The 14,542-nt window shown below is 40.0% G+C and overlaps 1 protein-coding gene across 1 annotated transcript in view; it reads left to right on the top strand.

Moving 5' to 3' along the window:
- Positions 1 to 13,845, top strand: part of pgs1 (phosphatidylglycerophosphate synthase 1) — a 37,022-nt gene extending 23,177 nt beyond the window's left edge. Inside the window, exons 7-11 of the mRNA XM_084741402.1 lie at positions 763 to 962; positions 2,119 to 2,410; positions 4,052 to 4,200; positions 4,312 to 4,442; positions 13,649 to 13,845. Of these exons, the coding sequence (XP_084597528.1) occupies positions 763 to 962; positions 2,119 to 2,410; positions 4,052 to 4,200; positions 4,312 to 4,431 (761 nt within the window). The 3' untranslated portion in view covers positions 4,432 to 4,442; positions 13,649 to 13,845. The remainder of the gene's footprint in view (positions 1 to 762; positions 963 to 2,118; positions 2,411 to 4,051; positions 4,201 to 4,311; positions 4,443 to 13,648) is intronic.
- The last annotated feature ends 697 nt before the right edge of the window (positions 13,846 to 14,542 follow it).

The raw sequence follows: 14,542 nt of genomic DNA on the forward strand, positions 1-14,542 counted from the left end.
AATTATACTGAAGGTGACGCAGTGTGAAGTTCACCTCCATTCATTGTCTGTGGGATCCAATGAAATCACTTTGTGTAATTCAAGGCAGTGTGGGACTAACCTGTGTTGCAAAATACTTCATTTGCATAAACTTTTAAAGAGCTAAATTCGCCTGGACACTGTGACGGACTAAAAAAAAATGTCGTACTGGTGGGACTGGAAGTTTAGAGTTTACCTGCAGTGGAGGAGAAGTTTGTTTTGTTTTTTTGTTTTTTTAAGGGGATCCTTGTTTTTTATGACCCGGCCCTCCAGGATCACAGATACAAACACAAACAAAGTGCTGCATGGTACAATGTCACATAACCTGTTAGAGAAAGCGCAGGTTGCTTAATTATAGTGTTTACTAATGAGGAAGCTACTCGCTGATTGATTTGTTTACTGCCAGTGTGTCTTCTCTGTTACTCGGGGGGGAAATTTGTTTGACTGTTTATCCAAACACACCTTTAAACTGATGTTTAAACTATCATGAGGTGTCCTAATGTACAATATTAATGGCCATTTGCCAGCCAATCAGAACCGAGCATATTCTGAGATAACAACCCTTCAGCTGAGTTTGTATCTTCACCCTCATCATCCTCCTCCTCTGCCGCTTCTTCATAAGTGGCCGTAAATACTCTCAAACACACTCGCACACACTCAGAACGCTGTGACCCAGAGATCAGACTGACCCGTCTCCCGCTGCACCCACTCACGCTCAACGTTTTGCATCTCCACGGCAACCAGGCAACAGGCAGGACTTCTCGGCGGTGGCGAGGAAGCGGATCATGGAGGTGGTGAACACCGCGCACGTGAGGCAGCGGCTGTCGAACCGGTCGGAGGACTCCGAGGACGAGGGGCTGAGCGAGGGGGAGGAGGACACGTGGGTGTTTCCTCTGGTCCAGATGAAACCTCTAGGCATCCAGGTGGACGAGCAGGTCACACAGGTGAGGCTCCACACCTCAGCATGTAAATAATGATAGTAGTAATAGTATGTTTTATTTAGTAAGCACCTTCCATACATAAAGTGCTTCACATAAAAGAAAAAGTAGAAGCATATGCAGGTACATGCAAAGTCAGACAGAAGTTGAAACACTTGATTAGCTTGTTCATATTTAAACTGAGTACAGTTAGTAAAACTTATATATAAAACTTGTTATATATTTTCACTCTTTTCTTGTGTCATGCATTAGTGTCTTTACAGTACACGCACTTTACAGTTGATTTGCAATTTATAAAGTATGTCAACATGTCCAAACATGTATGAAAAGATAGATAAGAAAAAGAAAGTAAAAGGAAAGATACACACGTCTACAGATACACAAAAGTATACTTGTAATATAAAGATAGTGGCAAAGACTGAAAAGAGAAACTTAATGCACCAGATAAAAGTTTAAAGTTAGAGGAAATTCAAAGCTTTGTTGACCTTTTTTTAATACCATGAAATAAATATCATTAGAAGGACGTTCTTTGTTTAAACATGTGACTAATCCATGACTAATAAACTAATAGACCCTGATAAATATTTGAACATTTATTCAGGGCTTATTACTCACATATTCTGGGAATGAATGCAATAAAAAGATCAGAGTAAGATACCATAATGCAGTACAGCAACAGCACATACTGTGGTCTCAAAAACTGCCATAAAAAGTTGAATCAACATCGTCTCAGCAGGTATTTAAGTTTCACAAAGGGAGGAGCTGGTGCAGGACTGCTGTACTGGCAGTCTTGGTTGCTTTGATTTAACTGATAGTGATGCAGCCCGTGTGTGTATATATAGAAATACTCTGCTTTCTGAGAAGGAGCAGAGCGATTTAAACAGATTTCCGCTGAGATTTTGTGCTCCCACGAACCCAAAAGTTGTCAAGTCAGATTGTTTACTGTTAATTTTCTCTGTTTGCCTTCCACTCTGAATGCCGTTTACACACGAGTACACAAATATTAAAAGAAAATTAAATGAACAGACTTTCAAGAGAGAGAAGGAAAATAAAGTCTCTGCAGAAAACTGTGTAAAATGTTTTATTTTTCACAACATCGGGAACTTAAAACTGTGGCTGTAAGACGTCTTTCTTCACTCTCTGTTTCTTCTTCACCCTCCAGCGCCTGCTGACAGACGCCGGGCCGGACTCCACTGTGTTCCTAACATCAGGTTACTTCAACCTGACCCGGGCGTACATGCGGCTGGTCCTCGGGGCCGGAGCCAGCTACCGCATCCTCACCGCCTCCCCCGAGGTCAACGGCTTCTTCGGAGCCAAGGGCGTCGCCGGGGCGATCCCTGCCGCGTACATCCACATCGCCCGGCAGTTCTACAACCAGGTGTGCCGGCTGGGCCAGCAGGAGAGGGTCCACCTGCACGAGTACCACAGGTCACAGTGGACCTTCCACGCCAAAGGTGGGATAAAACAAAAACACACAAAACTGTCTGTATTAATATTTACTGTTCCCACTAGAGTTATTGTAATTTTGTATTTTTGCTTAGTTTCTATTTACATGTTTTTTTCAGTTAATTTCCAGAGTGGCTTTGCTTATTTCATTTAATTTTTATTTATGGATCTTTCTCAAAGAAATGTTTTTCTTTGCCCCTCTGAGGAGGTATTTCCACATTTTCTGTATGTTATTTTTTGAACAAAGACTGAACAGTCTTTTAGGTCTCGACTACTTCCTCTTATTTGCGTGGCAGTCAGCGTTTTCTTGCACTGTCTGTGCAGCTCTAATAATTTTCTTATCTCAGTGAAATGGCCTTTCCTTTTTCTTTGATCCTCTTGATGCCACAAATTAGAAATGATGCTAAGCAGGAGATTGATAACAGTGTATCCTAGCAACGCATGCTGCAAGGCATTAGCCATATTTGTCTGGTGTGAGTTTTGAAAAAGTTTTAATCTAGATCAGAACTAATCTGGATAGGATTAAATCTCAAATTTGGGTATTTCAATACCAAGAGATCCTGGTCCTCCAAACGTGCAGCACGATTCTCACCTGCATTATGCTTCATAACATCACTAAAGGATACAGCGTTCCTCACTGTGATGGAGGCCTAAAGTAGATGAGTCTGACCTACGACAGGCAGCACCGCAACCAGACCGACCAGCTGGCCGGCCAATGAGAGACGCTCTAATGAACCATTATTTTACTTAAGGTCTTCTGATCAATAAAAAACAGTAGCATGCTGACAAATCAGTTTTATTCAGCAAGCATATCTGTGTTAATGAAATGTTACTTTGGCCAACAGATGGAGGCCGATCTGAAGGCTGCGAATCTGTGATCCTGATCTTGTGATATCTGGATCACAATGATCTTATCTGAAACCAGGAGAAAATCTACAGGATCAGTTTTATCTGGGATAGCAAATAAAGTGATTACAACATCTGGTTAATTCTGATCTGGATTAAAAGTTTTGAAATACAGGCTCCAGGGCATTCACATGGACATGCATCGCTGAGACTGGGGTGTAGTTAAGAGCTTAAGTTTGGTTGATGTAACTGACGTTAAGTCCATTCTTAAGACTGGTGTTAACGGAGACCAGGACCAAGCTTAGTAAGTGGCTTAATCAGCTTTGTGCGAACTCGTTTGGCGAGAGCTAGAATGTAACGGACGCTCATTAAACGCTGAAGTCTGGCGCTGCAGGTTTAGCTTTCTGTGGCTTGATTATTCGACTGATAGGTTCAGCCGTAGCTCCCACATCAACATGATTTACAGGAGATTACGATCTCAGCCAGGACTCCAGCGTGCAGACTGGTTTTGTTTGGCTCAGTGAAAATAATAAAACACATAACTCTCACTGTTCTTCTCCTGCTCTGCTGCTCTTCTTGTGGTCACAGTGGTATTTAGCGTGAGAGAAGAGGACTTGTACAGTCATTCTGCCGTAGCCTCAGGACAAGGATGTACACTCACTCTCTCTCATTCTTTTGGGTTTTGGATCCACGCTGGGGATTTCTGCATGTGCTTCCTCTTAGTTGTGGTCTGTGCCGACAGAAATCCCTGCTGGAAACGTCTCTCTGAAGCATTCGCTCACTCTACTTTTCCTCTCCTACAGGTCTGTGGTATTACCTCCAGGGGCAGGATCGGCCTTGCCTCACTCTAATTGGCTCCCCTAATTTCGGTTACCGCTCAGTTCACCGTGACCTGGAGGCCCAAATCGCCATAGTAACAGAGAACGAGGAGCTACAGAGCCAGCTGCAGGAGGTCGGCTCGTCTTTTTTTTTTTTTCCCTTTAACCGCAGTTAGAAGCGATGATGAATGACTGTGTAACTCTGTACTGAATGAGACACACCTGTGTTGTAAACTGTCTCTCAGGAGCAGGAGATGTTGTACCAGCGGTCCACAGAGGTGTCCAACTCTACGTTTGAGCAGCCGGACCGCCACGTCCAGCTGTGGGTCAAACTGGTCACTCCCCTTATCAAGAACTTCTTCTGAGACGCCACCAGGTGGAAACACACAGACATGTACACAATCACAGCACATGAGATTTAGTCTTGATTATTTCAGTAAAAGATTATTTTAGTTTACGACAACTTTAGATAGGACTGTCCCGACTAAAGATTTTACTGGTCGACCAGTAGTTGTCATTTCAAGCCATTAGTGTCTATTAAATGCTAACGGCAAGCAGTAAGGACTCTAAATGTGTCTTACAACCAGGAAGGAGGCTGAAACTTTTGTTATTTCAGCACACAGGTCTTGTTTGACACACCAGAATAAATATCTCACTGACTTATCAACACTGTGGACAACTTATACTTGAAAACTTGCTCCTCAAGGACTTTACGCCTCCTGTCTCTGCCTGAGCCTAGCGTGTCTTTATCATCTCCAGAGTCAGAGTTGGGTCGGCGCTGTTGTAACATTAAATCCCCTCAGGCGCTGTATTCCCTCTCAACCGGCCTCCACTGATCTCAGGCGCTCGTCCCACTGGACCGCTAACTTTGTTTACTTGCTAATGTCAGCCACAACAAAGATCGCAGCAGTGCGCCAGAAAAAAAAGGTCTGTGTTGCAACAGTCCCTTGAGTCTAACGGCAAGGTGCAGCTCCCGAATGGAATTTGAATTTTTTTTCCCCTGCGGCTATTGATTAACTGAAAACGTTAAAAACGTTAAAAAAAAAACATAATAGATGGTGTGGAAAGGGTTTGTTTACCCGAAGGTGTGGACACATGATCAGCAGGAAAACTGCTCTGCACGGTCTCTGTTTAATTAGGCTTAAGCACAACCTTTGGTATGACAAAGGATGTCGCTGCGCTCAAACTTCAAATGATTTTTCTTCTTTGACCTCTGTTGCCACTGAACTTTTAAAACCGCAACCAATGAGATAACAGCTGTTTGTGACATCCAGACACAACGATCCAAGCAGGAGAGGAAGTGATCGATGGAAGGAAAATAGGGCTGAGTTACAGTACTCGAATACCTTTTAAGATACAGATTGAAATTAATTCAATCCTTTTGGTACACAGATGTAGAAAAAAAGTAATATGGCTTTGCTCACAGCCAATCACCACAAGTTTCTTCATAAAGAAGAGCTTTTGAAAAAAAGGTATCAAATGAAGTACTGCATCTGTGTCAGTCTCACTTTAAAAGTACTGGTATTGTAATGACGCACAGTCCTAAAGAAAGTGTGTCAGAGTTATCCAGCATAATTATAATCATACTGTTTGCTTGCCAGGAAATGTAATGCATGGCGACGCGTCAGCAGTCAGATGGGGTTGCCAGGTTTGTGAATAAGCATACGAATTACTTAATAACCACTGCTAAGGTTAACCCAGCTGTCTGTGTATGTTAGCTATGACTATGTAACTGCAGCAGTTTTCAGTGGAAAAAACCTCAAAAAATCCACAGCCTGGTCACAATACCAGAATTTTTCAACTTTGATACACTACTAGTAGAAAAAATGACACTCAACACCACAGCAAAGAGGAAAAAGACCTATACTCACAAGTTAGGATAATTTATTTTTTCTTTTTTAAAAATTAACGACCTGTACACAGTGCTGGTGGGGGAAAAAAACAAAACACTGAACACTGTGTGGTTTTGCTGCTGAAAACAAGACCCAAACGCCCACCAGCCAAACGCTGGTAAAATATACAAGCGTCTGGTAGGTTTGCTTCACTAACCAACCAAAAACCACTGGTTATCTGTTGAGTGGCTGGAAAAATATGAACATTCACCCGCTGTTTTGCAAGTGGACAAAAAGTTAATTTTAGGCAAGATAATTAAGACCAAACTGAACTGTGGTGTTTTTATAGGACTTTAAGCTTTTCAACAATATTGGATGTTAGTTTTGTGTCTGTTTAAACACACAGTGTGGTTGAGCACCTTAAAAATCCAGTGTACTCTACCTAACATTAATCAGATGGACAGAAACACAACTCTGTAGGAAACATAATGTTGCTTTGTGTCAGTTGGATGTGTACAAAGGCAGCGGTTTGCTAACAACTTCTCCATATCAAGCAAAATATCAATCATAATGCAGCTTATTCTGCTGCCTGCAAGTGGTCAAAAAATGAATTATTGCTGCTGTAAACAAACGGCAAGTTCAGCCAAACATCAGAAAGGGAAAACAAACTTAAAATGTGACGATGCAAATTTCCTGTCTCAACGATTTCTCGTCAGCGAGGGTTTATTGCCGACATTTCAGGTAACTCTGTGTTCTTCTTGTCAGTGACGTAGTTTAGATAATCAGATAAATTATCATCTTTACAACCTGTATGATTAGTTAGCTGCTTCTGTTTTTTTTGGGCCATTCAAACCTTCTATGTCATCATTACTTTGTACATTGTGAACAGTGTTTATTGTAGAGGCTGATTTACCAGTTTTCCCCCTGCTATTTATATCTTCTGATAGTTTTCACTCCACTTCCTTTTAATCAATCCAACTTCCCCGTGACTTACATCAGATTAGTTGTCAGCTATCACCTGCTATTTTGATGCTCCATTTGATAATGATTTCAGCTTCTCAGAGGTGAATATTTGCTTGTTTCTTCAGTGTTCTTTGACAGCAAACTGGATTAAAACAAGACACTAGAGGACGGCACCTTGGGTTTTAGGAAGCAGTGATCAACAGTTTGTTGCAGCCCTCGCTAAACAACTTTATATCTAATACTTGTCATATGCAAAGAGAGATTAAGAACAAATATAATCATAATTTTAGCACAGTAAACTATTAAAAATGTACTGGAGCAACAACTTACAATTATTTTTCAGTCATTGCGCAATTAATCAAACAGTGAAACCGTGCCCAGTTTCATAGATCCATGGTGACACGTTTCAAGAGAGTTCAACCACAGTTGAAGATTCAGTTATTATCTGGTCGCCCTCATGGTGGTTGAAGGTTGGGTTTTTTTGCAAAACACTGCTGGAGTTTCACAGGAAAACGGCGTTGCAGAATCTCTAACTGAATAACTGAATTTTCATTTTTGGGTGAACTGTCCCTTTAAACTGACAGTTTAGATATTCAGTTCACAGGCAGTAAAATACTCACATCTAAGTGCTTGAAAAATCTTTATTTAATGTGAGGTTTTATGAGGTATTTCTCCATAATTAGTGGACAGTAAATGTGGGCCAATGCACCCACAGTTTGGAGAAGCAGCAGGAGAACCGGCGTAGGAAGCTAAGTAACGTACCGCCGTGGACAGGATCAGCAGCAAAATGATCAATAATCAATATCAATTCAAGTGTATGCTACATTTAGAGTATTTTCACCGCTTTTCCTTGACATCAGGCTGCCTTTTCAGACAGTTTTATAAGCCAAATGTTGCTCCAAACTTACCAAACTCCATAGACTAATTCAATCATCTTACCTCATAGAAAAGAGGAGCGGCTGGTCTGCTGATCTGTTAGCTCGTTTGTGTTCTTGTGTGAATCCGACCTTACCCTTAGAAACACCAAAGTTACACAATAACATAAACAAACTAACAGATTGAGTCTGTGAGTTTGGTTGGTTTGGAGAGAGAGATATTTACCTCGTATAAATGTGGTTTTCTGTCAAAAAAAGGCAGTGAGGTAAAGTGGTGAAAATACTTTAAATACATTGTACATTTACACCTTTTTAAAATATTATTATATTAAATTTAAAAAGGCCAAATTATAAAAATAAGACTGAACTTTTAATGAAGCAGAATCCCCTTTAAAGGATGTTTTGCATTGTTTCCTTTTTTTAAACTTAGATTTTGTCTGTGATTTCTGCTTAGTAGACAAAATACAACCCTGAACATACTGTACAGAAACACACACACACACACACACACACACACACACACACACTCTAACACACACAGTAAAACAGGCTGTGGCTTCTTAGAAATGCCTGCAGTCATTGTGGCGAGTGCTAAATCGCAGGTCCCGTCCTCGTCTTCCCAGCAGCCCAAATCACCAAAGTGAGAGCGGGGACAGCGTGTCGGCTGATTCACTCCTGTCAAGAAGTGAGTCAGCGCCGTGTTATGGTGATGATTTGACAGTGTGGTCTGTGTTACCCAAAGTCCTGTCAGGACTTGGCGAGGTGGAGTCACAGGGTTCATCCACCCTGAAGCAGAGTCAACCGTGGAGATTTCAGGTTTTATTTGAAAATAAAAGATGTCTAAACTGCAGGGAGACAGAGAAAGACGCTCAGAAAGATAAGTTTAAGATAAGTTCTCGCCAAAGGGAAACTTATCAAGATCACAGCAAAAGATTGAGGGAAAGTTCTCAGCATTTGTTTTTGTTTTTTTTTTTGTCCTTTTTTGTCGTCGTTTCTCAGAAGAGGAAGTGTCACGGGCTGGATGATGACGGTAAATGGGTGGTGTCTTATCACTACCTGGACACAGTCAAGGAAAGAAAAAAATCTGACTGATCTGCTGCCAAAAGGAAATGGTCGTAAATAGATCATCTTTCAGCACTCGAGCATTATTCACAAGTATGCGGCACATTTTAGATGCAAAACCAGCTCTCAGGCGTTGATGAGAGCAGGACGACTTTAAGGCCTGTTGTCTGAAAACATGTCAAAAAGACACGTGGGAATCTTCGTGTTAGCAGCATTATGACACAAATTCGGAGAGATTCCTCTGTGTCCTTGGGCAAAAAGTCGTGTTGAACATATTTAGATAACAACAGAAAAGCATCCTCTGTGTCATTACAATGTTAACTGACTCGTTCGACCACTCTGACCTGCGACAGTCTTGATTAATCCTGCACGTGACACCAGAGCTAAAGACAATTGTTCGCCGCTGAATTCTTTTACGTCTACTATTTTAAAAGGCACCGTGGTCATAGTTCGGCTGAAAGAAACTGTGTCAAAGGGAAACTGTGAGAGATGTTGTGAAGTTTATAGATTGCAAAGCCAAAGACATACCTTTTTATTTCTGAATGTAGACTTATTTCACCTGTAATTCAAAGCAGTGCTTTTAAAAATAGTTTTAATTAATTTATTTACTTGTCAGGGCCAGTGTGTATTAATAAAGATTACTGTAAATATGCAAGAATGATCCAAAGGTCTGGTTTTCATCTGTAGTCCCCGGTCAGATGTAAAGTTGGCAGCTTTAAATCAGTTAAATTCAATTAGTTTTTTAAAAAGGGTTAGAAAAATAAATGAAAAATGTCAAGGGATTGGCATTTTTTATGTCTGACCTGTAAAGTTAGGAGATGTAATCTGTAATTAGTGCACCTTTTTAATTTTTATTTCTAATCATAAGTAAAATAATAATAATAATAATAATAAGTCCCAGCAGTGAAATTTTGGATTTATGATAAAACTTTCTTAAATGGTTCTTAATAAATACACTGCCTGGCCAAAAAAAATTCACACACACCAATTTTTCATTGGACCGCCTTTAGCTTTGATTACGGCACGCATTCGCCATGACATCGTTTCAATAAGCTTATGCAACGTCACAACATTTATTTCTGTCCAGAGTTGCATTAATTTTTCGCCAAGATCAATGAATCCTGGCATTGTCATCTTGGAATATACCCGTGCCATCAGGGAAGAAAAAAAAATACATTTTTGGACACATAACGTAGCTGAACCTCGACCTGAGCAACTGAAACAACCCCAGATCATATCACTGCCCCCACAGGCCTGAACAGGAGGCACCAGACAGGGTGGGAGCATCACTTCATCCACTTCACATGAACTTTTCCCATCACTCCAGAGTCCAACCTTTATGCTCCCTAACAAATTGATGCCTTTTGTTCCCAATTATCCTCACTGATAAGTGGTTCTCTTAAGGCCACACAGCTGTTTAGTCCTGATCCCTTCAGTTCTCTTCACACTGTGTGAGGAAATGCTCTTACTTTCACCATTAAACACAGCTGTGAGTTCTACTGTTTATTTTTTTTTATGATTTGATTTCACCAAACGTTTAAGTGATCTCCGATCACGATCGTTGGTTCACCACTATCCTTCCAGATTTTAATAATGTGTTTGACAGTTTTTAACCCAGTTTTAGTAGTTTCATCAGTCTCCTTCGTTGTTTTCTTTGCTTGATGCAGGACAATAATTTGACTCTTCTGAAACAGAGTAGAATATTTTCCACGACCACAGGATATGTCTTCTTACATGGTTAAGAAATGAGAAGCTCCTCACTGCATCAGTTAAACTTGTTATCCAACTTTACACCCTGCTAAAAATATTTTATTGTTTACTCATCATTTATTTGATTTTTTTTTTTTTTATCTAAATGCAGCTGTTCCACACTTCTGCGTCCTTACCGCAATGCTGAACAAAATCCATGGTTAACTTTTGTTTTGAAATACAAACAAATCTACTTCCCGTGGAAACATAACAAGTGGCTGACGTGCTGCGCCACCCACACCAGGTGACCCTGAAGACCAAGAAAAACACAGCTAAAGGTCACCTTCTCCTCTGGAGTATTTAGTGTTTTATTAATTGAGTAATTTCTCCGCATTTTAAAGATAACTTTCACCGATATTAGATGATTTAGTCAAAGCTATCATAGCAGACTTGTGACTGCAGCTGCCATTTATCTGCAAAATTAGCAAAAATGTCATTACTGCAGCAGCTTTAGGTGTTGTGGCAAAGACGATTCCAGGTCAAACAAATTTCCAATTTCTTTTTAAGTGACTAATGGGAAAACAATTTTGGAAATGTTAGGTATTGAGTGAGGTACTGAAATGTAAGAACAACATATAAGAATAAATTGTGAAAACCATTAAAAAATAAACATTAAAATAACAACTGCATACAATTTTTGGGTGCTCATTTATATTTTTTTTACAGCCTCTGATGGTTAAAATTAAAATTCATAGAGGCTGATTTTGCTAAGTTTTGAGGAGAAAAGTGCTTGTAGTTGAAAAAGACATCCAAGTATGAAAAACAAACAAACGTAACAGATTAATTCAGGAAGAAATAAATAAAGCCTGTGCATTATGCCTTACAAATGTTCATTTTTCTATTTTATAATCAGCACAGTATCATTCAAAGAAAACAGAAAGTATACAAAAGGGCAGCAGAGCAGTTTGTTCACTCTCGCTGGTGTTTTGCATCCGTCTGGTATTGTGATCTGTGTATTTTACAGCTTATCTCTCTCTTTTTTCCTGACAGAGGAAAAAACAAAACACGGCCCTCCAACAATAGCTTTGCCGGTTAAAAGGATAAAAAAAGTCCTTATCGGCAGCACAACACTCGTCTATTGTTAGAAACTAGTGACAACAGGTTGGAGCCGGTCCAAACTCTCCTCACCGTCATGTTGATCAACCTCTTCTGAGAGGTCAGCCGGGTCAAAACAAACAGCAGCATCAGGATGAATCCTGTCTGACCGGCTGTTGTGACGGAGCCGCGCGCCCTCTAGTGGTCAAACTGGGATCTCACGCTGTGGTTTCACACATTGAACTGGCCTCTTGCGAGCCATCAGCAGTCGAACGTGATCAGCGCCTGTGTTTATCTAAAAGTGACACATCCTTCACTTATAACTGCAAACTGTCTTGATCTAATTCATTTGGATTAAATGCTTTTAAATTTAACACAGCTAGATGAGAGATGAGACTGAAGAATATTAATCCAAGCAGAGTCTTGCACCACAGATTGCTCAAATATTACAGTAAAGTATAAAGTGCACAAGGACTAAATGCAAAAGCAGTGCCTAATAGAATAATAATTAAATAACATACATTTACAGGAAGCAAGTAAACTTAAATGATCTAAAGTTATTAAAATGAATGTTGCATTAGGTGAAGCAGTATGTGTAATTCAGAGTCAGGTTGTTTTAGGGTTTTAAAAACAAACTTTCTACAGGTCCTGAGTAAAATTTCACACAATACTGTTTGTTTTGTTTTTCCGAAGGGCCAGATTTGAATAAAAGTAAAGTGCCAAGAGGCCGGACGTTTGCATTTCCTGTGTCTGTCCTGTAAAGTTGAGATAATTTTCAACTTTATTAGTCCAGAGGGAACCCTTGTAACATAAGAATAACAACAATACATTAGTGTTAAATATAACGTGTATATAGGAGTAAAGTCAAAAACAAACAAAGGAACAGTGCCCAATAGAATAACATTAGAAGTAAGATAAGTTAAGTACAAAGATAAGCCGAAGTGGAAAAAGTAGTATTAACGTAACAGTGGCAGTGATATTGAGAGGTAATAAAAAGTTATATTGCACCAGATAATGGAAGTAAAAATAGCACATGATAATAATGACAAGTAATATTTCACACAGTGATAACTAATGAATGACCTAATTAGCCGCTCATTATGTTTTTTCCTCCCATATTTATAAAGGTTGTTAAATGACTGAATTCAGCCCACAGACCTGGTATAAACTGTAAATATCAATAAATGACTCTATAGACAGGGTTTTAGCTCTCAAGTGACATTTTCTGGTCATTATCCCTTTAACTTACAGCAGAACCATCAGTGCATCTGTATGTATGGATTCATTGTTCTCAACCCAGATGTGTTTTTCTCTGAGATGAAGTGAGCTCTTTTGTTTTTCATCTTATTTATGTATTTTGTTTTAGGATTGTCCACAGTTTCATCTGTGAGGTCAGTGAAGCGGCCAGGCAGAGCAGAGACCAGACCAATAGCTAATAATTAATGCCGTTTATCAATGAATAATTGATTTGTTGTAGGTTTATCTTTTTTATTAATCACCCACTGCACCGGTCCTCTTGTTCTTCGTGCCCTTTTGTATTGTTTGTTTTGTTCGTTAATGTTTAATACAACATGAAAGTTTGAAGATGATTTTATAACTTTTTTACTAGTCCCAAAATATGGGGCACATCTTATTGCTAGACCCTGTATACAGAATCTAAAATATGTAAAATAAAAAAGGGCTCCGGTTTAAGAATTCACACAATTAACATAAGCAGTCTCAGCTTATTCAGACAACTAAAGGTGTATCAGTTCAGTCGAAATCTACCATCTTTTATTGAATTAAGAATAAAGACAACTTTTTTTTTGTCTTTTTTTAAGAATATTCTTTAACCCAGATCGACAGATTGTGTAACGTGACATTAAACAACGATCTGTGAGGCACAAACTGAGACTAATGTTGAACTTAACAGCGCTGCATTGTGTTTTTTTCGACCTTCACGCCGACCCTGTCCTGATAGTAAAGATCCACAGCTGATTCACTCATACCAGACGCCGTAGGAACGTTGATAAAGACTCAACAAAAATACTGAACATTTTTCCTCCATGTGTGTTTTGTGTTTTCAGCGGGACGCGGGCGGCGGCGCTTCTCTTCGGTCCTGAGGTTGAAGGTCTCGGCGGAGGTTGGTACGCTCCTGCAGACGGGACGGTCTGACACACTCGAGTGTCATCGGCATGCTGGCAGTCTTCAGCTTCAACCTCGACTTTAACACTCATCGGTGTGTCCAAGGCAGTGACTCACACACACACACTCGCAAACGCACACACACAAACGCACACACACACTGGAGCAGATGTATGTGGTGCATTCAGGGGTCCTGCGGTTTACCTGCAACTCTGTTACTCCGTTAGATTATTTATATATTAACACCTGACGTCATCACACTGTGGATTTCTGTTTTGTTTTTTTTTAGTGTTACTAACTGCGGACATTTCAAAAGAACGACTTCTCCTGCAGTACGTTCATCTCTCCAGGTTCATGTTGCATGTATAAATAGCAATAGAGACTTCATCAGCGAATGTCCCTGATGTGATGAAGACTGTGATGGGTTTGGTGAAGAAGTACAATCCCTCGAGGAGCCTTAATGACAGTTTTTAAGAGCTCTTACAGCGAGTTTACAGCTCTAAGCTAACTGTACAGTGTCTTTGTGTTATTATCTTTGTAAATTAAAGGACAACGTGGCGAGTTTTTAAAATTACTTCACGTGTCACCTTTTTTGTTCTGGTGCAGTGGGTGATTTTTATAGCAGCATACGAAGACGACATTTTATTTTCAAAGTAAAAGGACAAATGCACAAATGTTTAAATGTCGTGTTAACAAGAATTACACCAAAGACGGCAGCGGGAAGCTTAAAAACCTGCTGTACTCAGCACCAGACAGCAGACAGACACAGTTTAGAGACCAGCTGGACAGCAGCTGAAAAGACCAAGAACAGTTATAAGAGAGTGAAAACATTCATT

The sequence above is a fragment of the Lutjanus erythropterus genome, chromosome 17 (assembly GCF_056507025.1).
Source record: "Lutjanus erythropterus isolate fLutEry1 chromosome 17, fLutEry1.hap2, whole genome shotgun sequence".
Lineage (NCBI taxonomy): Eukaryota > Metazoa > Chordata > Actinopteri > Lutjaniformes > Lutjanidae > Lutjanus > Lutjanus erythropterus.